At 33.8% G+C, this 25,713-nt stretch overlaps 2 protein-coding genes across 4 annotated transcripts in view; one reads left to right on the top strand and one right to left on the bottom strand.

Annotated features, from left to right (window-relative positions):
- LOC126743771 (cadherin-89D) overlaps positions 1-491 on the bottom strand; it is a 43,769-nt gene extending 43,278 nt beyond the window's left edge. The window contains exon 1 of one of the 2 annotated variants that reach the window (XM_050450989.1): positions 362-491. The gene's annotated coding sequence lies outside the window, so the exon portion shown is untranslated. The remainder of the gene's footprint in view (positions 1-361) is intronic. The other variant, XM_050450991.1, reaches the window with a different exon arrangement.
- LOC126743772 (cryptochrome-1-like) overlaps positions 1-17,930 on the top strand; it is a 28,699-nt gene extending 10,769 nt beyond the window's left edge. The window contains exons 5-11 of one of the 2 annotated variants that reach the window (XM_050450992.1): positions 5,295-5,505; positions 5,564-5,764; positions 5,823-5,981; positions 16,635-16,775; positions 16,834-16,985; positions 17,436-17,604; positions 17,658-17,930. In XM_050450992.1, the coding sequence (XP_050306949.1) occupies positions 5,295-5,505; positions 5,564-5,764; positions 5,823-5,981; positions 16,635-16,775; positions 16,834-16,985; positions 17,436-17,604; positions 17,658-17,807 (1,183 nt within the window). In that variant the 3' untranslated portion in view covers positions 17,808-17,930. Of the gene's footprint in view, positions 1-5,294; positions 5,506-5,563; positions 5,765-5,822; positions 5,992-16,634; positions 16,776-16,833; positions 16,986-17,435; positions 17,605-17,657 lie in introns of those variants that run through there. The other variant, XM_050450993.1, reaches the window with a different exon arrangement.
- Positions 17,931-25,713: the final 7,783 nt, after the last annotated feature.

Genomic DNA, 25,713 nt, shown 5'->3' with positions numbered 1-25,713 from the left:
TCTTATATTTATATATTTTCTATTTGCCTGATGATTTCTTTTTTAAATTAGTGGTCTATAGTAGCTTCCAATGCGTGTCGCTTATAACACAAAAAATCAAATGGCGTTAACGCAACTTTTTTTCGTTTAACGTTTAAAGTCATATTTATATCTACTTTTTTTAATATGGTATGATCTAATTTTCATTTTTATTCGATTTGTCTAAGAGTTGGTTATTTGATATTTCTTAATAATCTAGTAAAGACGTCGGACTAGTAAATATATAAAATTATTGTAATTGAAAAATGTGTATATTCCAAAAAACTATATTTTTTACACCATCAAACCCAAGAATTATTAGTTATTAAGCGAAATTACTTACAGTTATTCACCTTTTTTGACAGACAAACGCTTACACCATATTAATGTAACCATCACATAATTAAACCCATTTAACATCCAAATAACCCGCAAAGTAACTAACTAAAATCGAATAATATCGCGCCACATTCCAGACGAGTGAGGCAACCATCACCGAGAAACCTTAAACGTAGGTTCAGCGCCATTTGAAATAATTTAAAATAATTCTCACGGATTGGTGAACGCGTCGGACAAATTTCAAATATTTCGATTATTTCAAATCGGCTCGGACCCCCGTTTAAGGATTCGCTGAGATATATTATAATTTGTACGACTAAATGGTGTAGTGCAACGTTGCCGATTGGCCGTGTTCTTGTTCAGTGTTGCAATTTCGCTATAATTTAATAGTTTTATAGTAAAGTAGTGTAACTGTGCGAAATGCCTTAGTGTAAATTATCTGGGAGCTACTGTAGAGAGAAGCTTCTAACATCACAAAATCCTTGGAAAATAAACACATAAAAGTAATAATTAAATTTTCTAATTAACAATGCCTTTAGTAATGTCTACCACATTCAAAACTAGACGTGAAAGACTATTTGAGATCTATAGTTAACCATAAAAAACGACTTTGAAAGTCTGGAAAACATTCGATTTTTTAAACTCCTAAAATATGTAAAATGTATGCTAAATTCCCAGTATAAAATTAAAATTTTAATCGTGACAATCACCTGGAAAACGTGAGAAACTACTTGAAAACCCTAGGAAATGTTGAACAAAATTTCTTTTTGGCAATTTTTTATTTTCTGTAGATCTTTAGCGACTTTTCCTTCCATTATATAAATTGTAGAGAGAATTCACTAAAAGATCCTGGAAGAAATTATTCCTAATCCCTGGAAAAATTAAGGGTCCGATTGGGATTCTAGGTAGATTGGGAGAATTCATTACAGATTCCTAGACGTTAAAAAAATTATGTTAAACCTGTAATTATACACTTAGTGAACTTCTCCATATTTCATGCTTTCCCGATCATTGGAAGTGTTCCATTGTAACACCTGTACCTAAGGTAAATAAATTAACTGAACTATATAAAGGACTTACAGTCAGTAAGCATTCTCCCTACTCTGTTTAAAACTTTAGAACGTATTCTTAATAATCAAATTCGAGAATATGTTCAACAGTACAATTTATTACCAGCCACCCAGTCTGGATTTCGACCAGGATATAGTTGTTCAACAGCGCTTTTGAAAGTAACAGATGATATATTTCAAGCTATCGATAATAACGAATTAACTATTTTAGTCCTTTTAGACTATTCAAAAGCGTTTGACAGAATAAATCATAATCTTCTTTTGGCGATTTTAAAATATCTGGGATTCGACACTACCGCTTGCAATCTAGTTACCAGTTATTCAAAGGGTAGAAGTCAGAGGGTTAAAGTCAATGGCGAAGTATCTGAATCCGTGCCATTATGTTTTGGGGTTCCACAAGGTTCAATTTTGGGGCCTCTTATTTTTACCTTATATACTTCCCAAATGGCAAAATACATTGAATCTTGTAATGTACATTTTTATGCAGGTCTACAAATCTTTTAATCCGGGTCGTGTTCTCGAGTGCATAAATGAAATAAATAAAGATTTGGAGTCACTGCTCTTAATTTCTCATAAGCACTGCGTCACTCTTAACCCCTCCAAGTCTCAGGTGTTGCTCTTTGGCAGAACTCAATCACGACAGTTGCATAAGGATAGCATTCAAATAAATTTAAATAATAATAATAAACTTGCACTTGTTGACCACGCTAAAAATCTAGGGCTGGTTCTGGACAGTGATTTGAGGTTTACTGAGCATGTCAGCATGTGTATTAAGAGAGCATTCCTAAATCTAAAGCTTATATTTAAACAAAGGCATCTATTGACAGAGTCATTAAAGAAAATGCTTTGTGACTCTTTAGTGCTTTCGCACTTCAATTATGCCGATGTAGTTTATGGCCCATGTTTGCTGGAAAGGGATAGATATCGCATTCAGTTAATACAAAACCACTGTGTAAGACTAATTGGGGGTATACGGGGTAGAGAGCCGGGAGTAAGTTGAGAGATGTGCATTGGTTTAGAATGGATGAGAGGCTTCCATTCAGTTGTGTTATTTTATAAAATAATAGCAAAAAAGTGTCCCGACTACTTATACAGGAAAATAAATCAGAAATCCATAATCTAGATCTTCGCGATACGAGCTGTGTAACTATACCTCTTCACTCAACTTCTACTTTTGAAAGGTCTTTTAGTTACAATATAGCGCGAGACTTTATAACAGAGTTCCTCTGCACATAAAATCTCTTACACTAGTTTCTTTCAAAAGGTTTATTAGATCTAGTATTGATCAGTTATTCATGTAAAAGATTTTATATTACAATAGTTATTTCTTTATGAAAATGGTTGCTGTAATTGGGTTCATACTGTGAGTAAGGGCATTTAAATTTGGATGTACATGAAATGTTGATTTTCCTATGTTTATTTATTAACTTATACATATTGCTATTTTTTATTGATATTCTTCTGATAGGTGAATACTTTTGGGGTTATATGCTAATTATTATGGCAGATCTGTGTTATTATTTAGGTTTAGACCAATATCAAATGGTTCAGTAGAGTAGCTTCTAAGCTAGACTGCGCCATATTATATCTTGTAGTAATAGCTCTTTACTGTATTTGTTATTGTATATTTTCAAATAAAAGCCATTATTATTAACTATGGAAAAACTAAAAATTCTAGCTATTGCCAACAATTTGACGTGATTTTATATTTTCCAGGGATTTTATACTATTTTATGTAGTTTCTACGATCTTGAAGGCATCTTAAATACTTTTTTTATGACATTTTAAAGTGATTTCCGGGCATTTGAAGTTGTAGAATATCTTCGTGGCCAACTTTCATTTTATTTTAACTCATATTTCTTGGATTGTAACCTCATTTGATTCCAACGAATTAGGAACATTTTCTACTTACATCTTTCAAGAAAATATCGATCCTTTTATAACATCACATCATGGGGGAACCGTCTTCATAAACGTAGCATAAGGGATCCTTGAAATAGGCCGAAATAAAAACTTTAATGTGATTGTGTGTGTGAAATACGAGTAGAAGTGAAATAAGAATATATTTTTTGAAAATACTTAACCATTAAAAGACCAGAAAAAAAAATTGGAATTTTGTCCACGGTTTTATTAACAGTATGTATCTACCAGGACCTATCTGTCGTCATTATGTCTTTTTAATTAAAACGGGTAGATTAGTTTCCGATATAGCAATACTGTTGCTTTGAAGAATAAAAAAGGACGAAAATGTTAAAAATTTATTATTAAGAAATATAATAAATATTTAATTTATTTATTATGTAGGTAGCTTTGCTCTAAGGAAGTGCGTTAAAAAAAACATAAATAGTCCATAAATGTTAATATCCCTTATATTTAAAGCATACTCTATTATTATTAAATATTTATCGTGCAAATATTTTTTGACGACGTCACTGGTTCCTTGCGTCCGTGGCATCAACAATAAGATCGTGCGGCGTTGCCAAGTCATTACCTTTTTCTTTAAAATACATTATCTACATTTATTCAATGTTGAATATCGACTTTATTCAAGAGTATCTCATCAAAGTTTATTTTAAAAAATCAAGTGATAAATTTTTATGATATTTTAAAATGTTTTTTTTTTTTGAAATTTTGAGAATTTGGCGTCATTGCATCAGATATGTTGCAAGCGAATAAACTGCCACTGATAAAATAATATACTTAATTTTTTGCAGAAAAGTGTTGAAAAACAGTGAGAGAATGGTGATAACAGTGTCCAAAATTCGAGGGTGGCCATTGGAATCTCGGTTACGGGGTCGGTTAAACAGAGGCAAAGTTGCGCAATTTGGAGCTTAATAAAATGACTTTTAAAAAATTGTAATATTCCAAATACTTCCGGAGATATCCAAAAAAAAAACCGAAATTTGACAAAATCATTTTTACCTTCCACCGACTTTATTTAAACAAATATCGGAAAATTAAAAACAGTTTTTCATTGCCACTTTTTATGTTTTACAACATAAAAAAAAATTAATGCGACGTTTCGTTTTTTTCCGATCATCGTCAGCTTTATTTTTTCTTATGGGCGCCATATTAAATTTTCTCATTTCTAAAAAGTATTTTTAATTGCCTTTAAAATGTGGTATCGCACTTGCATGTTCGATTACTCCTTCTAGTACTTCCCATGAGAACTCTATGAGTGCCAGAGAGAAAGATATATTAATGAAATTTGCAAATAAATTGATTTTATAATATAAAGTGAAGCTATAAAATACTGTGTATTTGATATAGTTTTTTTTTTAACTAATTCAATGAAAACGTATCCTTTCATTTTATTAAGTTTACCCGGCTAATGTCATAAAGTTGACGTAACATTTTTTTTCTATTGATTTGAGGAAGTTTGTTACTCCACTATTAGTTTCTCTTTGAATATTTTTCTCAGTTATTACCTAAATCTGAATGAGACAACATTAGTCTTTAAAATAAAATTAATTGTGCGCCATTTTGGCGAAAAATTAAAAAAAAATTAAAGGTTAAAGTAAAAAAACAATTTTTTTTTATGAAAGATCGATTTTTTTTTCAAAAATTTGGCAAAACGTCGACAAAATTCAAAAATTAAGTTTTAAAATTTTTATACAAATGCCTGGAATAATTTTACTACACACCTAAATTAGCGTAAGTAAGTAAAGTAAGTAAGTAAAAGGGGAAAATCTAATAAAAAAAGGAAAAACATATTACTCCTTAAATTTGAGAGAAAACAAAAAAATACTATGCGTTCTAAACAGCCAGTAACCTCACCTATTCACCATTTCCATTTGGCTACTCACCTTCCAAACACCCTGTATTTGGAATATCTTAAATAACTCTTGTAATTTTTTTTTATTTAAGAAATGGAGGTAAAGCCCCTCTAACCTACCATCAATTCCTGGCAGTGATCGCTTGTATGGGTCCACCACCTCAACCGGAACCCCCAGTAACCGGTTCCACAGTGGAACTGGCCCATACTCCTTTAGCAGAAGACCACGATGAAAAATTCGGGGTGCCCACCTTGGAAGAGTTGGGGTTCGATACTGAGGGATTAAACCCTCCAGTGTGGCAGGTATAAAAACCGTATCTCGGTATCCGGAAAATTTTTAATGAAAAAATGGGATAATTAGGGAGGTGAAACGGAAGCGTTAGCCAGACTGGAACGACACCTGGAAAGAAAAGCGTGGGTGGCGTCCTTCGGGAGACCCAAAATGACCCCCCAGTCGCTTCTACCCTCGCAAACAGGCTTGTCGCCCTATTTGAGGTTCGGATGTTTATCCACCAGATTGTTTTATTATCAACTTACCGATCTATATAAGAAAATTAAAAAGGTGAGGGTGCTTAATTAGTTGAAATCATTGATGTTATTAATTTCGTGGGGTTTTCTAGGCGTTTCCACCCCTGTCGCTTCACGGGCAATTACTATGGAGGGAATTTTTCTACTGTGCGGCCACTAAAAATCCCAATTTCGATAAAATGCTTGGGAATCCCATATGCGTACAAATACCGTGGGATAGGAACGCGGAAGCGCTGGCCAAATGGGCAAATGTAAGCATAAGTATGTCGAGTTCTTTGCATAGGAACTTCTCTCTTAATTTAAGTGAACTTTTATTTTAATTTCGAATTTAAATTTAAAAATTCTGTATTTTGAATTTTAGGAGAACGCTTAACTAGGTATTCAATTAAATTATCCTATAAATATGTGTACAGATTTTCGCAATATTATTTGTACTGATTTTTGCGATAAGGGCGTTTTTTGAAATTATTGAAAAAAATCGATCTTTTATAAAAAAAAAATGTTGTTCTCAAAATTTTGTTGATTTTTTGAAAAACGCTAAAATGGGTGTATAGGTAAATTATTCCAGGAATATACAGGGTGCCTCCGATTAAGTCGGCACTATTGGTATCTTTGTTAATATGTAAAATACGGGGTCGGTTAATTAAATCATTGTTTAAATAATAAAATGACAGTAGCCGTAGAGATTTTATTAAATAAAGAAATACTGACAATTAGGTACATGTTAGCAAAGTTTGTGATTTTTGTAAAATCTAAATACGTACATAGGTCGATATCTCGGCTTCTATGGGAGCTATCGGGAAAATTCCAACGGTTTTGTCTTAGTTTCGTCATTCTGAATCCAACGAGATCATCCGCAAGGTCGTAGCTTTTACGATAGCCGAGATATGGCATTTTTGATGCCCATTTTTGGCCTCAAAAACGGACGTCGAAAGCGACTTTTTCAGGATTTTCAAAGTGCTTTCATTCCTTTAGTTCTGCTCGGATCCTGGTATAACCCGGTGTTTTCGTAATCTAGGTAACCCAAATAAGACGCTGGTATACTTATTTTGATTTCGAAAAAAATCAATTTTTGGTGAAAAAATTCGATACGGGGGGGTATACCCGAAAAATGAAAAAACCCAAAATTTGAAGGTCGATATCTCGGCTTCTATGGGAACTATCGGGAAATTTTCAATGGTTTTATCTTAGTTTCGTCATTCTGAATCCAACGACACCATCCGCAAGGTCGTAGCTTTTACGATAGCCGAGATATGGCATTTTTGATGCCCATTTTTGGCCTCAAAAACGGACGTCGAAAACGACTTTTTCAGGATTTTCAAAGTGCTCTCATTCCCTTAGTTCTGCTCGGATCCTGGTATAACCCGGTGTTTTCATAATCTAGGTGACCCAAATAAGACGCTGGTATACTTAGTTTGATTTCGAAAAAATCAATTTTTGGTGAAAAAATTCGATACGGGGGGGTATACCCGAAAAATGAAAAAACCCAAACTTTGAAGGTCGATATCTCGGCTTCTATGGGAGCTATCGGGAAAATTCCAATGGTTTTGTCTTAGTTTCGTCATTCTGAATCCAACGACACCATCCGCAAGGCCGTAGCTTTTACGATAGCCGAGATATGGCATTTTTGATGCCCATTTTTGGCCTCAAAAACGGACGTCGAAAACGACTTTTTCAGGATTTTCAAAGTGCTCTCATTCGCTTAGTTCTGCTCGGATCCTGGTATAACCCGGTGTTTTCGTAATCTAGGTGACCCAATTAAGACACTGGTATACTTAGTTTGATTTCGAAAAAAATCAATTTTTGGTGAAAAAATTCGATACGGGGGGGTATACCCGAAAAATGAAAAAACCCAAATTTTAAAGGTCGATATCTCGGCTTCTATGGGAGCTATCGGGAAAATTCCAAAGGTTATGTCTTAGTTTCGTCATTTTGAATCCAACGACACCATCCGCAAGGTCGTAGCTTTTACGATAGCCGAGATATGGCATTTTTGATGCCCATTTTTGGCCTCAAAAACGGACGTCGAAAACGACTTTTTCAGGATTTTCAAAGTGCTCTCATTCGCTTAGTTCTGCTCGGATCCTGGTATAACCCGGTGTTTTCGTAATCTAGGTGACCCAATTAAGACACTGGTATACTTAGTTTGATTTCGAAAAAAATCTATTTTTGGTGAAAAAATTCGATACGGGGGGGTATACCCGAAAAATGAAAAAACCCAAACTTTGAAGGTCGATATCTCGGCTTCTATGGGAGCTATCGGGAAAATTCCAAAGGTTATGTCTTAGTTTCGTCATTTTGAATCCAACGACACCATCCGCAAGGTCGTAGCTTTTACGATAGCCGAGATATGGCATTTTTGATGCCCATTTTTGGCCTTAAAAACGGACGTCGAAAACGACTTTTTCAGGATTTTCAAAGTGCTCTCATTTTCTTAGTTCTGCTCGGATCCTGGTATAACCCGGTGTTTTCGTAATCTAGGTGACCCAAATAAGACACTGGTATACTTAGTTTGATTTTGAAAAAAATCTATTTTTGGTGAAAAAATTCGATACGGGGGGGTATACCCGAAAAATGAAAAAACCCAAACTTTGAAGGTCGATATCTCGGCTTCTATGGGAGCTATCGGGAAAATTCCAATGGTTTTATCTTAGTTTCGTCATTTTGAATCCAACGACACCATCCGCAAGGTCGTAGCTTTTACGATAGCCGAGATATGGCATTTTTGATGCCCATTTTTGGCCTCAAAAACGGACGTCGAAAACGACTTTTTCAGGATTTTCAAAGTGCTCTCATTCGCTTAGTTCTGCTCGGATCCTGGTATAACCCGGTGTTTTCGTAATCTAGGTGACCCAATTAAGATACTGGTATACTTAGTTTGATTTCGAAAAAAATCTATTTTTGGTGAAAAAATTCGATACGGGGGGGTATACCCGAAAAATGAAAAAACCCAAACTTTGAAGGTCGATATCTCGGCTTCTATGGGAGCTATCGGGAAAATTCCAATGGTTTTATCTTAGTTTCGTCATTTTGAATCCAACGACACCATCCGCAAGGTCGTAGCTTTTACGATAGCCGAGATATGGCATTTTTGATGCCCATTTTTGGCCTCAAAAACGGACGCCGAAAACGACTTTTTCAGGATTTTCAAAGTGCTCTCATTCGCTTAGTTCTGCTCGGATCCTGGTATAACCCGGTGTTTTCGTAATCTAGGTGACCCAATTAAGACACTGGTATACTTAGTTTGATTTCGAAAAAAATCTATTTTTGGTGAAAAAATTCGATACGGGGGGGTATACCCGAAAAATGAAAAAACCCAAACTTTGAAGGTCGATATCTCGGCTTCTATGGGAGCTATCGGGAAAATTCCAATGGTTTTATCTTAGTTTCGTCATTTTGAATCCAACGACACCATCCGCAAGGTCGTAGCTTTTACGATAGCCGAGATATGGCATTTTTGATGCCCATTTTTGGCCTCAAAAACGGACGTCGAAAACGACTTTTTCAGGATTTTCAAAGTGCTCTCATTCGCTTAGTTCTGCTCGGATCCTGGTATAACCCGGTGTTTTCGTAATCTTGGTGACCCAATTAAGACACTGGTATACTTAGTTTGATTTCGAAAAAAATCTATTTTTGGTGAAAAAATTCGATACGGGGGGGTATACCCGAAAAATGAAAAAACCCAAACTTTGAAGGTCGATATCTCGGCTTCTATGGGAGCTATCGGGAAAATTCCAATGGTTTTATCTTAGTTTCGTCATTTTGAATCCAACGACACCATCCGCAAGGTCGTAGCTTTTACGATAGCCGAGATATGGCATTTTTGATGCCCATTTTTGGCCTCAAAAACGGACGTCGAAAACGACTTTTTCAGGATTTTCAAAGTGCTCTCATTCGCTTAGTTCTGCTCGGATCCTGGTATAACCCGGTGTTTTCGTAATCTAGGTGACCCAATTAAGACACTGGTATACTTAGTTTGATTTCGAAAAAAATCTATTTTTGGTGAAAAAATTCGATACGGGGGGGTATACCCGAAAAATGAAAAAACCCAAACTTTGAAGGTCGATATCTCGGCTTCTATGGGAGCTATCGGGAAAATTCCAATGGTTTTATCTTAGTTTCGTCATTTTGAATCCAACGACACCATCCGCAAGGTCGTAGCTTTTACGATAGCCGAGATATGGCATTTTTGATGCCCATTTTTGGCCTCAAAAACGGACGTCGAAAACGACTTTTTCAGGATTTTCAAAGTGCTCTCATTCGCTTAGTTCTGCTCGGATCCTGGTATAACCCGGTGTTTTCGTAATCTAGGTGACCCAATTAAGACACTGGTATACTTAGTTTGATTTCGAAAAAAATCTATTTTTGGTGAAAAAATTCGATACGGGGGGGTATACCCGAAAAATGAAAAAACCCAAACTTTGAAGGTCGATATCTCGGCTTCTATGGGAGCTATCGGGAAAATTCCAATGCTTTTATCTTAGTTTCGTCATTTTGAATCCAACGACACCATCCGCAAGGTCGTAGCTTTTACGATAGCCGAGATATGGCATTTTTGATGCCCATTTTTGGCCTCAAAAACGGACGTCGAAAACGACTTTTTCAGGATTTTCAAAGTGCTCTCATTCCCTTAGTTCTGCTCGGATCCTGGTATAACCCGGTGTTTTCGTAATCTAGGTGACCCAAATAAGACACTGGTATACTTAGTTTGATTTTGAAAAAAATCTATTTTTGGTGAAAAAATTCGATACGGGGGGGTATACCCGAAAAATGAAAAAACCCAAACTTTGAAGGTCGATATCTCGGCTTCTATGGGAGCTATCGGGAAAATTCCAATGGTTTTATCTTAGTTTCGTCATTTTGAATCCAACGACACCATCCGCAAGGCCGTAGCTTTTACGATAGCCGAGATATGGCATTTTTGATGCCCATTTTTGGCCTCAAAAACGGACGTCGAAAACGACTTTTTCAGGATTTTCAAAGTGCTCTCATTCCCTTAGTTCTGCTCGAATCCTGGTATAACCCGGTGTTTTCGTAATCTAGGTGACCCAAATAAGACACTGGTATACTTAGTTTGATTTCGAAAAAAATCAATTTTTGGTGAAAAAATTCGATACGGGGGGGTATACCCGAAAAATGAAAAAACCCAAACTTTGAAGGTCGATATCTCGGCTTCTATGGGAGCTATCGGGAAAATTCCAATGGTTATGTCTTAGTTTCGTCATTTTGAATCCAACGACACCATCCGCAAGGTCGTAGCTTTTACGATAGCCGAGATATGGCATTTTTGATGCCCATTTTTGGCCTTAAAAATGGACGTCGAAAACGACTTTTTCAGGATTTTCAAAGTGCTCTCATTCCCTTAGTTCTGCTCGGATCCTGGTATAACTCGGTGTTTTCGTAATCTAGGTGACCCAAATAAGACACTGGTATACTTAGTTTGATTTCGAAAAAAATCAATTTTTGGTGAAAAAATTCGATACGGGGGGGTATACCCGAAAAATGAAAAAACCCAAACTTTAAAGGTCGATATCTCGGCTTCTATGGGAGCTATCGGGAAAATTCCAATGGTTATGTCTTAGTTTCGTCATTTTGAATCCAACGACAGCATCCGCAAGGTCGTAGCTTTTACGATAGCCGAGATATGGCATTTTTGATGCCCATTTTTGGCCTTAAAAATGGACGTCGAAAACGACTTTTTCAGGATTTTCAAAGTGCTCTCATTCCCTTAGTTCTGCTCGGATCCTGGTGTAACCCGGTGTTTTCGTAATCTAGGTGACCCAAATAAGACACTGGTATACTTAGTTTGATTTCGAAAAAAATCAATTTTTGGTGAAAAAATTCGATACGGGGGGGTATAACCGAAAAATGAAAAAACCCAAACTTTGAAGGTCGATATCTCGGCTTCTATGGGAGCTATCGGGAAAATTCCAATGGTTATGTCTTAGTTTCGTCATTCTGAATCCAACGACACCATCCGCAAGGTCGTAGCTTTTACGATAGCCGAGATATGGCATTTTTGATGCCCATTTTTGGCCTTAAAAATGGACGTCGAAAACGACTTTTTCAGGATTTTCAAAGTGCTCTCATTCCCTTAGTTCTGCTCGGATCCTGGTATAACTCGGTGTTTTCGTAATCTAGGTGACCCAAATAAGACACTGGTATACTTAGTTTGATTTCGAAAAAAATCAATTTTTGGTGAAAAAATTCGATACGGGGGGGTATACCCGAAAAATGAAAAAACCCAAACTTTGAAGGTCGATATCTCGGCTTCTATGGGAGCTATCGGGAAAATTCCAATGGTTTTGTCTTAGTTTCGTCATTCTGAATCCAACGACACCATCCGCAAGGCCGTAGCTTTTACGATAGCCGAGATATGGCATTTTTGATGCCCATTTTTGGCCTCAAAAACGGACGTCGAAAACGACTTTTTCAGGATTTTCAAAGTGCTCTCATTCCCTTAGTTCTGCTCGGATCCTGGTATAACTCGGTGTTTTCGTAATCTAGGTGACCCAAATAAGACACTGGTATACTTAGTTTGATTTCGAAAAAAATCAATTTTTGGTGAAAAAATTCGATACGGGGGGGTATACCCGAAAAATGAAAAAACCCAAACTTTGAAGGTCGATATCTCGGCTTCTATGGGAGCTATCGGGAAAATTCCAATGGTTATGTCTTAGTTTCGTCATTTTGAATCCAACGACAGCATCCGCAAGGTCGTAGCTTTTACGATAGCCGAGATATGGCATTTTTGATGCCCATTTTTGGCCTTAAAAATGGACGTCGAAAACGACTTTTTCAGGATTTTCAAAGTGCTCTCATTCCCTTAGTTCTGCTCGGATCCTGGTATAACTCGGTGTTTTCGTAATCTAGGTGACCCAAATAAGACACTGGTATACTTAGTTTGATTTCGAAAAAAATCAATTTTTGGTGAAAAAATTCGATACGGGGGGGTATACCCGAAAAATGAAAAAACCCAAACTTTGAAGGTCGATATCTCGGCTTCTATGGGAGCTATCGGGAAAATTCCAATGGTTATGTCTTAGTTTCGTCATTTTGAATCCAACGACAGCATCCGCAAGGTCGTAGCTTTTACGATAGCCGAGATATGGCATTTTTGATGCCCATTTTTGGCCTTAAAAATGGACGTCGAAAACGACTTTTTCAGGATTTTCAAAGTGCTCTCATTCCCTTAGTTCTGCTCGAATCCTGGTATAACCCGGTGTTTTCGTAATCTAGGTGACCCAAATAAGACACTGGTATACTTAGTTTGATTTCGAAAAAAATCAATTTTTGGTGAAAAAATTCGATACGGGGGGGTATACCCGAAAAATGAAAAAACCCAAACTTTGAAGGTCGATATCTCGGCTTCTATGGGAGCTATCGGGAAAATTCCAATGGTTATGTCTTAGTTTCGTCATTTTGAATCCAACGACAGCATCCGCAAGGTCGTAGCTTTTACGATAGCCGAGATATGGCATTTTTGATGCCCATTTTTGGCCTTAAAAATGGACGTCGAAAACGACTTTTTCAGGATTTTCAAAGTGCTCTCATTCCCTTAGTTCTGCTCGGATCCTGGTGTAACCCGGTGTTTTCGTAATCTAGGTGACCCAAATAAGACACTGGTATACTTAGTTTGATTTCGAAAAAAATCAATTTTTGGTGAAAAAATTCGATACGGGGGGGTATAACCGAAAAATGAAAAAACCCAAACTTTGAAGGTCGATATCTCGGCTTCTATGGGAGCTATCGGGAAAATTCCAATGGTTTTGTCTTAGTTTCGTCATTCTGAATCCAACGACACCATCCGCAAGGCCGTAGCTTTTACGATAGCCGAGATATGGCATTTTTGATGCCCATTTTTGGCCTCAAAAACGGACGTCGAAAACGACTTTTTCAGGATTTTCAAAGTGCTCTCATTCCCTTAGTTCTGCTCGAATCCTGGTATAACCCGGTGTTTTCGTAATCTAGGTGACCCAAATAAGACACTGGTATACTTAGTTTGATTTCGAAAAAAATCAATTTTTGGTGAAAAAATTCGATACGGGGGGGTATACCCGAAAAATGAAAAAACCCAAACTTTGAAGGTCGATATCTCGGCTTCTATGGGAGCTATCGGGAAAATTCCAATGGTTTTGTCTTAGTTTCGTCATTTTGAATCCAACGACACCATCCGCAAGGTCGTAGCTTTTACGATAGCCGAGATATGGCATTTTTGATGCCCATTTTTGGCCTTAAAAATGGACGTCGAAAACGACTTTTTCAGGATTTTCAAAGTGCTCTCATTCCCTTAGTTCTGCTCGGATCCTGGTATAACCCGGTGTTTTCGTAATCTAGGTGACCCAAATAAGACGCTGGTATACTTAGTTTGATTTCGAAAAAAATCAATTTTTGGTGAAAAAATTCGATACGGGGGGGTATACCCGAAAAATGAAAAAACCCAAACTTTGAAGGTCGATATCTCGGCTTCTATGGGAGCTATCGGGAAAATTCCAATGGTTTTGTCTTAGTTTCGTCATTTTGAATCCAACGACACCATCCGCAAGGTCGTAGCTTTTACGATAGCCGAGATATGGCATTTTTGATGCCCATTTTTGGCCTTAAAAATGGACGTCGAAAACGACTTTTTCAGGATTTTCAAAGTGCTCTCATTCCCTTAGTTCTGCTCGGATCCTGGTATAACCCGGTGTTTTCGTAATCTAGGTGACCCAAATAAGACGCTGGTATACTTAGTTTGATTTCGAAAAAAATCAATTTTTGGTGAAAAAATTCGATACGGGGGGGTATAACCGAAAAATGAAAAAACCCAAACTTTGAAGGTCGATATCTCGGCTTCTATGGGAGCTATCGGGAAAATTCCAACGGTTTTGTCTTAGTTTCGTCATTCTGAATCCAACGACACCATCCGCAAGATCGTAGCTTTTACGATAGCCGAGATATGGCATTTTTGATGCCCATTTTTGGCCTTAAAACGGACGTCGAAAACGACTTTTTCAGGATTTTCAAAGTGCTCTCGTTCCCTTAGTTCTGCTCGGATCCCGGTATAACCCGGTGTTTTCGTAATCTAGGTGACCCAAATAAGACGCTGGTATACTTAGTTTCATTTCGAAAAAAATCATATAGTACCGCCAGAGATTCCAGACTCGTAACTTGCCAAACCGTAGATAGTTTTTAATTCTCTACAGAAAATTTAGAAGTACCGAAAACGTGTTTAAAAGAACTAGAAGAAGGAACCAATTTATAGTAAGCGAGGATGTTGAAATTTCTATTTTGGCATATTTTGAAGCTCATATGAAAAACTCAACTAGAGATTTAGCAAGAGCTTACGGTGTGAGCTTAGTAACAATTTGGCGGGTCTTAAAAAAACACAAATTTGTGCCATATAAGTATCGGTCAGTACAAACATTGTTGCCTGGCGATAACGAAAGAAGACCTGCTTTTTGGCAACTGGTTATTTTTTGAAACACGCTAAAATAGGTGTATAATAGTTAAATTATTCCAGGAAATTGTATAAAAATTTTTAAGACTAAATTTTTGAATTTCGTACATTTTGTCAAATTTTTGAAAAAAAAATCGACCTCTGCAATAAATGTTTTATATTTTTTAAATTCTGTGAATTTTTTGGAAATTGCTGAATAAGGTATTGAGTTAAATAATTATCCTGGGAATATATGTAAAAATGTTTTGTTTTTACTGGTTTTTGCAATACAGGCATTTTCTGAAATACTGAGAAAAAAATGAATCTTGAGAAAAAATTATTTTTTTCTTAAAATCCTGTAAATTTTCAAAAAAACGCTAAAAGGGTTGTGCACTCAAATTGTTTTTGGAATATGTGTAAAAATTTTCAGAAATTCATTGTTACTAGTTTTTGAGTGGCAATTACCTTAGAGTCGTTGTACGTAAGTTACAATAATTATTACAGTTACCTTTAAAATTTTTTTTTCTTAAAACCTTCACTTTTTTTTTAAATACTGAAATAATAATCCCAGAAATCCGTAGGAATAAAAATTTTTAAAATTTAATTTTTATCATTTTTTCAAAAAAAAAATTCTTTCTCAAAACTCTCATAATTTTTTACAAAACGCTACAATAATTTATTATATACCTAAATATTCCCTGGAATAGGTGTAGAAATTATCAGAACTTTATTTCTACTGGTTTTAGAGATATGGGTCTTTTGTGAAATTTTCGAAAAAAATCGATCCTCTCCAAAATAATTTTTTTTGTTCAAAATCCTGTATATTTTTTGAAAAAATATACATAAATAAAAATATACAATTTGTGTTCATAGCTAACTAAGTAATTTACCAACTAAACATACATATTTAAAATGATCAAATTTCATGAAAAAAAAACGTAATTTTAAAACGCGACGAGTTAGGTATAAGGATATTAAATTACAGGTATTTTTACTGTCCATTAGAAAATAAAATAAAATATAGTGTTCCATTAAAAAAAAATAATTTGACAACATTTTAGTAAATTAAAGATTTTCATTCAATTTTCGACAACCCTGTATAATCCTACTTGAATCAGGCTGTTACCATGTTTACCAAATTTTAAAAAAAATTCTACGTTCTGTTTTTATATATTTACCATCGGTGGTCGATCACCCTGTATAGTATCAAGTGTACCAGTATTGCTGAATACATTAGAGAAAAAACATTTAGTTGCAAAATAAATTCAATCTATGTTTCTAACATTAGTAACTGTATTGGAACTATAAGAATTCCCCACTCTGATAAATAGAAACAATAATTGTTTTTTTGAGGCAACACGTTTATTGCATCTATATAGGTATATTCTGTAAACTTTCATAATATCTTTAAACATATCTTATTCCACTTCTGTTAATGTTTAGTTTTAAATTTCGTTTCCCACACTTACGTCTCGTATAATTCCAGGGTCAAACGGGCTTTCCCTGGATCGACGCCATAATGACCCAGCTGAGACAAGAGGGTTGGATCCATCATTTGGCCAGACATGCTGTGGCCTGTTTTTTAACCAGGGGAGACCTCTGGATTTCGTGGGAGGAAGGAATGAAGGTATACGACTTCCATTAAAAATTTAAACAAAAAAAAAATTAATTAAATCATCAAAAAGGTCTTCGAGGAACTTCTCCTGGATGCCGATTGGTCAGTGAACGCGGGCATGTGGATGTGGCTCTCTTGTTCCAGTTTTTTCCAGCAGTTTTTCCACTGTTATTGTCCGGTGAAGTTTGGAAGGAAAGCGGATCCTAACGGGGATTATATACGGTGAGGGATTTAAATAGTTGAAGTGTACAGGGTGGCCAATTTAGGATAAAAGAATTGGAAAAAATCTTGAAACTACTAAGCGTTTAATAAACAGCTTTTCTTTAAATGAGCATGTATGTAAATTCTTCTTTAGTTTTTTTTACTTTTACACTCAAAATTAGTAAGACAATTTTTTTTTTAAGATTTTATAAATTTTTTATCAATACTATGTGTGTCAAGCCTTCTACAATATAAACAGTTGGATTTACAGGAGAACTTGTAATGGGCTTTCTGGTAAAGAAACTCTTTAGGAAACAAAAACATCAGAAAATGAGTAAAACCAGAAATTCCTAAGAAAAAGCCTTTAGGTTTTTATAAGCTAATTTTACGTTGGTTAGCCTATATCCAGTTAAGAAAGTGCTATATGATTACATCATATTTTCATTTAAATGTTTTTCTACTTAATTTTAGTAAATATTTACCAATACTCAAGAACATGCCGACCCAGTACATCCACGAACCGTGGATGTCTCCTGAAAACGTGCAAAAAGCGGCCAAATGTATAGTAGGGACCGACTATCCCTTGCCAATGGTCAACCATATATCTGTTAGTAAAATTAACATACAGAGAATGAAACAGGTATAAATTAAATAGAAAATAATGTAAAATATAAATAAAAATTGAATTTTTAGGTTTATCAGCAGCTTTCCAACTATCGGCAACACGAGGCCAATTATTATTCGAACAACTTGAAAAGATACGATCAAGGACCTTACAGGGATAATTATCATAAAGGGATTTTAACAGTCAATTACAATAATAATTCTAGAAATGCTCAGTAATAATTATTATTAATAAGACCTTTAAAGCTAAATTAATAAGGTGTTTTTTTTATATATATATATTTTTATTGGTAATAAATTTATATGATGCAACTTTTGTATTTATTAAAGGAATTGACAATTTTTGTTTGTATTTTGTTGAACCTTATAAAAACACCGTCACATCGTCATTTAGAGGGACAGTCTCAACGCGATTTTTATTTGAAAATAAAATAAAAACCAAATGAAAATAAATATATTTTTAATAAACAATGAAAACACAAAATTTTAAATTATTACTTAGGATATTACAAAAACTGAGACTTTAAGGAAAAGACTACATAATTTTTTATATTATCCATATATTCAGGTCAAAATATGTAAAATTTTAAATTTCTTATTTATTCTTACAGGTACTTGTAACTAAAAATTTTTCAGGTATTCCAGACATTTGAACCAATGTATTATAAAAAAAAGAAAATTTATATTTTTCCAGGCAATAAAAGCTAATAATAAAAAAAAGGATTTTTTGTAAAATTTCATTTCTTAACCGTAGCTTCAATGTTTAATTGAAAAAAAATTATATATAGAAAATACACTTTTTATACCTTTAAAACCAAACCATATTTTCCAGAAGTCAAGATATTGAAATTTAATATTTCTTCCAGGCATTTATACAATAAAAAATCTAACAACAAGTGTTGATAATAAAAACAGTGATTATTTTCTTTCGATGTTTGAATAAAAGAATATTTTTATATAAAAAATTTATTTCTTATGCCCCTAAACCCAGTGGTAAAGGTCTAGTTTAGCAACTTTCCCGAAAATGTATATTAGTGTAAAAAAGTTTACTCATTATCGTAAAATTATATAGGAACGTTTGCTCACATCTATAATAGTCTAAGATAAAGACATACTATTTTCCTATAATTGTAAGTGTGCTTTTAAGATAAATTGGGTTGTGTTAAGTGTATAATTTCAGGTAGGATTAAAATCCATAAATGTAAAAAAAATAATTTTTTTGTTTTTTTTTTTCGAAAATCTATTACTAGGCCATCGGAATATACTGGTAAAATTACATATCTGTACCTCAGAGCCAAAGTATGTTAAATCACAATTTGGCGTTTTTGCGTTTATCACGCCAAATTTTTAAATGTTAAGTCATCTATACATAGCAATTTTTTACCACTTGATAGCATTTTTCATTACAGAGTTAGAAATTTTCAAACTAAATTAAGTCCACAGTTTAACAAAGGCCAAATCCAATTAAGTCTACTTAAAATAGTTTTCCTTTTAGAAAATATCAATCCACATTATATTAAGTGCCTTAAAATTCTTTGGCTTAACAAAGTTGGCAACATTGCACTATGTTAAGTTACATACAAGTCTGATACAATTTTTATGTTTTGCAGAGGTCTCAACGAAACCGATACAAGTTTTGGAGCCGTTCAAAGAAAAGGATCAGTTCAAGGCGACCTGTCCAAAACCTGTACTTCAAGAAAAAAACCAGGACCTACGACAGGAAAAATTAGGAGATTTTTTTTCTGGTGGGCAGATACAAAATGACGACACATTTACTAATCAAACCATCGTCCATCATCCTAAACAGGATTTTAATACACCTGAATGCAGTTATTCTAATGGAAATGATGCATCACTATCACCAAGTAACACAAATTTTGAAGGTGATGTTGACAATGAAATAAGCAGCGATACCGAAAACGAAAATGAAGAAAATACGGAAAATCTAAATGAAAAAAGAACAAAAAAGAAGAGACCAAATAAACATCTTTGGGAAAAAATATTCAAAAGCGAAAACGACTATCAGGAGTAGAATATGTAACCGTTTCCAAAAGAACTATTAAAGAAAAAACTTTAGGACCTGCATGTGGTGAAACATGTAAATTGAAATGCAAAAACCGAATAAATGAAGAAATGCGTAAGACTATTTTAAGAACCTTTTGGAACGAAAAACAAACAATTGATATGCGAAGACAGTTTATTGCATCTCACATTCAAAAAGTACCTGTTAAAACCAGGCGGGCAAGAAATAATGTTCGCGAGGGTAAAAGGCAGCATACAAACAATTATTGTTTTGAGGAAAACAATGAACGCATCGCAGTATGCAAAAAATTCTTTTTAGATACACTTGCTGTGTTGCAACAAACTGTTGATACTGAATTAAATAAAAAGAGATGTGGGGGCATGATTTCTCCAGATAAAAGAGGACATCATAATCCAAGTAATAAAATCCCAGAAGACGTTCGTCAAGGTGTACGCAATCATATTGTAAAATTTCCCACTTACACCTCCCACTACTCCAGAAAAAGAACCGAAAAAAAATATCTAGGAAATCACCTTAATTTATCTAGAATGTATGCATTGTATGTTGAAGATTGTAATGATATGAACTTGCCATCAAATCAAATAGGAAAAGAGTGGCTTTACAGTGAAATTTTTAATTTTGAGTTTAACTACTCGTTTAAATTGCCCGCAAATGATACTTGTGACCTTTGTGATAAGCTAAAAATTCAACTGCAAAATTCAGAGTCACTAGAAACGACAAAGTTTGCAAGCAAAATACGATGAACATAAAGGAGAGATGCCAATAATCGTTACAGGTTAAAATCCGAAGACAAAATACGCCCGAGAAGTGGAAATACTGAAAAAGTTGTTACGGCTGATTTGGAAAAATGTTTGCCCACTCCTGACTTGACAAACTCACAAAGTTTTTATTCACTCAAGCTATGGACATTTAACTTTACGGTACATGATTCAACTTCACAACAATCCTACTGTATGATGTGGGACGAATCTGTATCTGGTAGAGGGGGAAATGAAATTGCATCCTGTATAACACAATTTGTAAAAATATGCGATTTATCAGAGAGTATTCAAGAACTAACAATTTGGTCAGATAATTGTCCATCCCAAAATAGAAATCTGCTGATAATAATGAGTTATTTTTGGATTCTAAAACAAAAAAACCACCTTAAAAGTTTTAAACCACAAATTTTTGGCTAGAGGACATACCCATTTTGAAGCGGACAGTGATCACTCATCATCATTGAAAGGGAAAGAAAAAAAGTTCCGCAATTCAAAATTATTACTCCTTGGGATTGGCATAAATGGTCGGTCTTTGTGGTACAAAAAAAAAATTCAATGTTGTTGGAATGCAATCCTTCGATTTTCTAAACTTTAAGTCCTTGTATGCAGGTTCCTCTGCTCCGTTTCGTTTAAATAAAAAAAAATCATCTAGGGAGGATTTTCTTATTTCAAAAGTAGTGCAAATGCAAGTAAGACAGGAAAACCGGGGATTTTGTACTATAAAAACCGTTTTGGTTCAGAATTTTTAGAAGTCGATTTACTAGGATAAAAAATATCTTCCCAAGCAAATTACCTTGCCTGAAAAATGGTCCAAATCAGATGAAAGAAAAAAATATGTTCATCTACAAAAATTACTTCCATAGATACCAAATCAATTTCACGAGTACTACAGGACCCTTAGACACAATAATACAGTACAGGAAGAAGATGGTGACTCGGAGTAAACTTTATAGTTTGTGTTGTCAGTCTGTCTGACAACACAAACTATTTTAATTAAGTCCTCTATTTAAGTCCTACTCTAATAATTTTCTATTTTATAATATAACTTGAAAAAAAAGTAAAATTTTTGTTAACTTAACATGGTTTGGTTTGAGTTTTGTTTCACTGTTTCGACTTAATATTAGTGTTAAGTCAAAAACCATTATTTTTTCTATGGGGCATATAACGTTAAGTCACTTAACAAAAAAACTAAAAAAATTAAGGCAAAAATCAAAACAAATTTAAATAGACAATATTTTTTTTAACATTTGTGTGAAATTTGGAAAAAAATGCTTAAATAGTTACAGATACATGATTCTTGGCTTGACAGATATATGATTCTATGGCTTTCCTGACAAATGGCAATTTTTGACTTAACGTAGTTTGACACTGGGGTACTGACATATTTTAAGCTTTTGCCCATAATTTTAGATGCGATTTTCAGAAAAGTAGCTAAACTAGACCTCTACCAGACCTGTAATTAAATCAACTTACTTTACATTGACGGATGAAAAATTAGTCAAATCTGGGTTCATTTTATTACACACAGACGCTAAAGAACTTCGCCTCTTAAACGCGCATTTAACATGAACACTAAAACCAATTAATTAATTATTTGGGTAAATATTCAATTAACCTCCGATAAATTAATTAATAAATTAACTTAATAAATTACCTGGACTGCCAATTCAATGAAAAGTAAATGACCCCTACTAAGGGGCCGCCATTTTGCGTGATTGTGTCCTTTCGATGTTGGTCATTCTAACAAATTTCAGTTGTGCCAATTATTATAGGATATCAAAACAATTAAAGTTTTTGAGAGGTTATGTTTACAAAACTACAAAATAGAATGTTACATTTAGTTAAGAATTTAAGGTAGTTGCGCTAGATCTGTGATTTTTCTTGTAGTTTTAAGAATTTAAGAAATAGTTGTCTTATTAGTTTGATAATCTTGAATTTTATAAATCTATAATTATTTTTATGATTATAAAGTATTTTATTGGTATGTTTGAGTGGATTTCTTTACATTTGAAAATACAGGACCCATTATAGTTATTTAGTAGTTTTATATTGGGCGGCATTATAGCCTTTACATATTACTTAATTAATTAGTTTCTAATGTAGCGAAGGTTTTCAGGCCAGTATTTTATTTTCTTTAAATAATGCATTTTTTAGATGTAATGAGAGGCCAAATCATACTTTCGATTTTATGGAAAATTTCTTAAGTAGAAATATTTACATATATAAAAATTAATAAGGCTGAAATCAGGCAAGAACTGTATTTAGCAGAAAAAGGGGGTGAAGTTCAAGTGTTCTGCCAGATATGGTATTTAGTTTGATTTAATTCTTCATAGTCCTTAAATGATAGAGCCTAATTTGAAGTTGTCTATTCCCAATTTGCTATAATACATATTAATAATAGAATTATGCAATAAAAATCTTGCGATTTAAATCAGTCCGCCATGACAAGTCTGCTCTCTACATGAAATCATATGCACACCCTGCAGTGAAGATAAATAAAAAGTTGTAAACAGATTGATAAATTATTAGGTTATATAAAAGAAATAAGAAAATTACCAAGATCCCTCATTTTTAGATCCCATTTTTTGGCTCAAAAACGACGACAAAAAATGACTTTTTAAAGCGAAGTTTCAAAGTACTCTCATTCTCTTGGATCTGATCGAATCCCGTTATAAGCCGGTGTCTTCGTAATGTAGGTGACAAAAGTGAAAGAATTTTTCAAAGATTTTAATTTTTAATCAGTAAAAATTGAAATCCACTTTTTTGCAGTCACAGTCTTAGCAACATGCCGCTTAAGTTTACACCAAATGATTTTTATACGTTTGGAGCGTGACATGTCGAAAGTAAAACAATTTTTTAAAAATTTCTAGTGACGTAAAAAATACTTTTTAAAGTTAGTCACAGTCCAAACAACATGCCACTCAAGTTTATCCAAAATGATCTTTTTTTTTAACATTCTGATGCGTTTAGACCATAACATGACCAAAGTAAAATTTTTCAAACATTTTCATTTTTAATCAGTAAAAATTGAAAAATTGAAATCTACTTTTCTGAGGTCACAGTCGAAACAACGTGCAACCTCCAAAGTTTATTGAAATTATATCTTTTTTACGTTCCTGTACGTTTAGAGTGTGATTTGACGAAAGTAGAGGAATAAAAAAAAAATAAATTTAGTGCCTTAAATTAAAAAACACTTTTTCGTAGTCACAGTCTTAGGAACATGCCGCTTAAATTTACACCAAGTAAATTTTTTTTAACATTCTTATACGTTTGGAGCGTGACATGTCAAAAGTGAAAGAATTTTTTTTTAAATTTCTAGTGACGTAAAAAATACTTTTTTAAAGTTAGTCATAGTCTAAACAACGAGCCACTTAAGTTCATCCAAAAAGTCCCCATTCTACTTATTATGCATTTATTTAGCTTAGCTAGCATTAGTAATTTTCTATTGTTTACTCACTATTATAAATAGATGTAAATTAAGATTAGAGTTAGTTCTTTCTGTAGAGTTGATTGTTAAACTACTTAATAAAATTATTTTTTTAAAAAGAGTTTTCGTCTTATCGACCACGTAATTGGCGCAGTCGGTAGGATAGGCTAAAAAAGTTCGTGTCGAAAGTAAGAAAATTCACAAGTATACCGCAAAAGTCGTCCGATCGTTTGTTTTAACAATTAAACGACGAGGTATCCATAAGACGAGTCAACCAAGAATTAACTCACGACTGGGGGACCCTGAACAGCATCGTCCAGAGCCCTATTGGCACGGAAGGAGGACAAAAATCGCCGAATTCCATAATTAAGTATCCATGTTAAAACCACTGTTACTTTCATTATGGATCGAACTCATCTACATCAATGCAAGCAGAGTAAAATTCCACGATTTAAATGATAATCCTGGACTACTACAATATAAATTAGCTAAAAAAAACTACAATAAAAATTATGCAAACTTTTTAATTAATGCTTTAAATATTGATTTCATTTATATGAGAGAATATGAAAATACATTGTTACCATTATTCGCTTATGAAAAACGAATTGAAAATAGTATTAAACAAATTAACCCAAATAAACATATTGAAAAACAAAAACGAGGTATTTTCAACCCTCTTGGCTCTTTAATCAAAATAATCACTGGAAATCTTGATGATCAAAATGATGCAGAAAAATATGATAAATCAATAAATCAATTAAAAGGAAACCAACACAAATTAATAGAAGCTTCAATTAATCAAGCAACCCTATTAGAAAAATCAATAAATGAATTTCAAAACGTCATATCAAATGTTTCTGCAAATCAATATATATTAAAAAGTCGTATTTTACAATTAGAAAGGACCATTAAAGAGGTAGCACTTAACCAAACAAACAGTAATCAATATATTGGATTACATTTAATAATTAATCAAATAATTTATGATATAATTGAAAAAACAGAAGTAGCTATATCTTTCGCTAAACTGAACACACTACATAATTCAATCATTAATCCAATTGAATTAATAAAATAAATAAATGAATTTAAAAATCAATTGACTATTGATAGTTTGCCAATACCAGTTAATATTGAAATTAAATCTTATTCAAAAGGCGCAATTATTACCTTTATATTAGAATTACCATTGGTGGTCGAATAAAGATGTTTATCATTATTATCAATTGTATCCTTTACCTATTCCTGATTGCCAAAATCAATTTTTTCTAAACTTACCCCAGAAAACCACTCCTTGCGCTTAGTGATAGAAAGTATTCTTATATGGATAAATTATGTACAGAGTTACAACCCTATGAGTATTTATGTAAAGACATTCATGCTGCTTATATTAGTAAAGATCCTTCTTGTGCTGTTCAGCTAATTAAATATCAACAAAATGCTACAACGTGTCGTCCTTTCTGCATAGAACTTCAAGATGTTCAAGTTACCAGAATTATGGATGGAAATGGTTAATAACTGTTCCAGATAAATTAATTGTTCCAGTATCATGCCCAATTTCCAAAGACAATGTATTACTTTATGGTTCTTACTTAATAGAAGCTACTAATGAATACATTATCCAAATTAAGTCATTCATCCTAAAAACCTATAAGCCAAGCCAACTCAATTATGACGATGTATCACTTCCAAAATTAAATTTAAGTTTTCACTTTCATGATGAAGGAAAAATATCCAACCTCCCTACATTGGATTTAAATACGATAAATCTTGAAGAAACAAAGAACACAGTCCTAGCAACATGCCGCTTAAGTTTACATCAAATGTAATTTTTTTTTAACATTCTTATACGCTTAGAGCGTGACATGTCAAAAGTGAAAGAATTTTATA

Source organism: Anthonomus grandis, chromosome 13 (genome assembly GCF_022605725.1).
Source record: "Anthonomus grandis grandis chromosome 13, icAntGran1.3, whole genome shotgun sequence".
Lineage (NCBI taxonomy): Eukaryota > Metazoa > Arthropoda > Insecta > Coleoptera > Curculionidae > Anthonomus > Anthonomus grandis.
The sequence above is the reverse complement of the archived record's forward strand: the minus strand, read 5'-3'. Positions and strand labels throughout refer to the sequence as shown.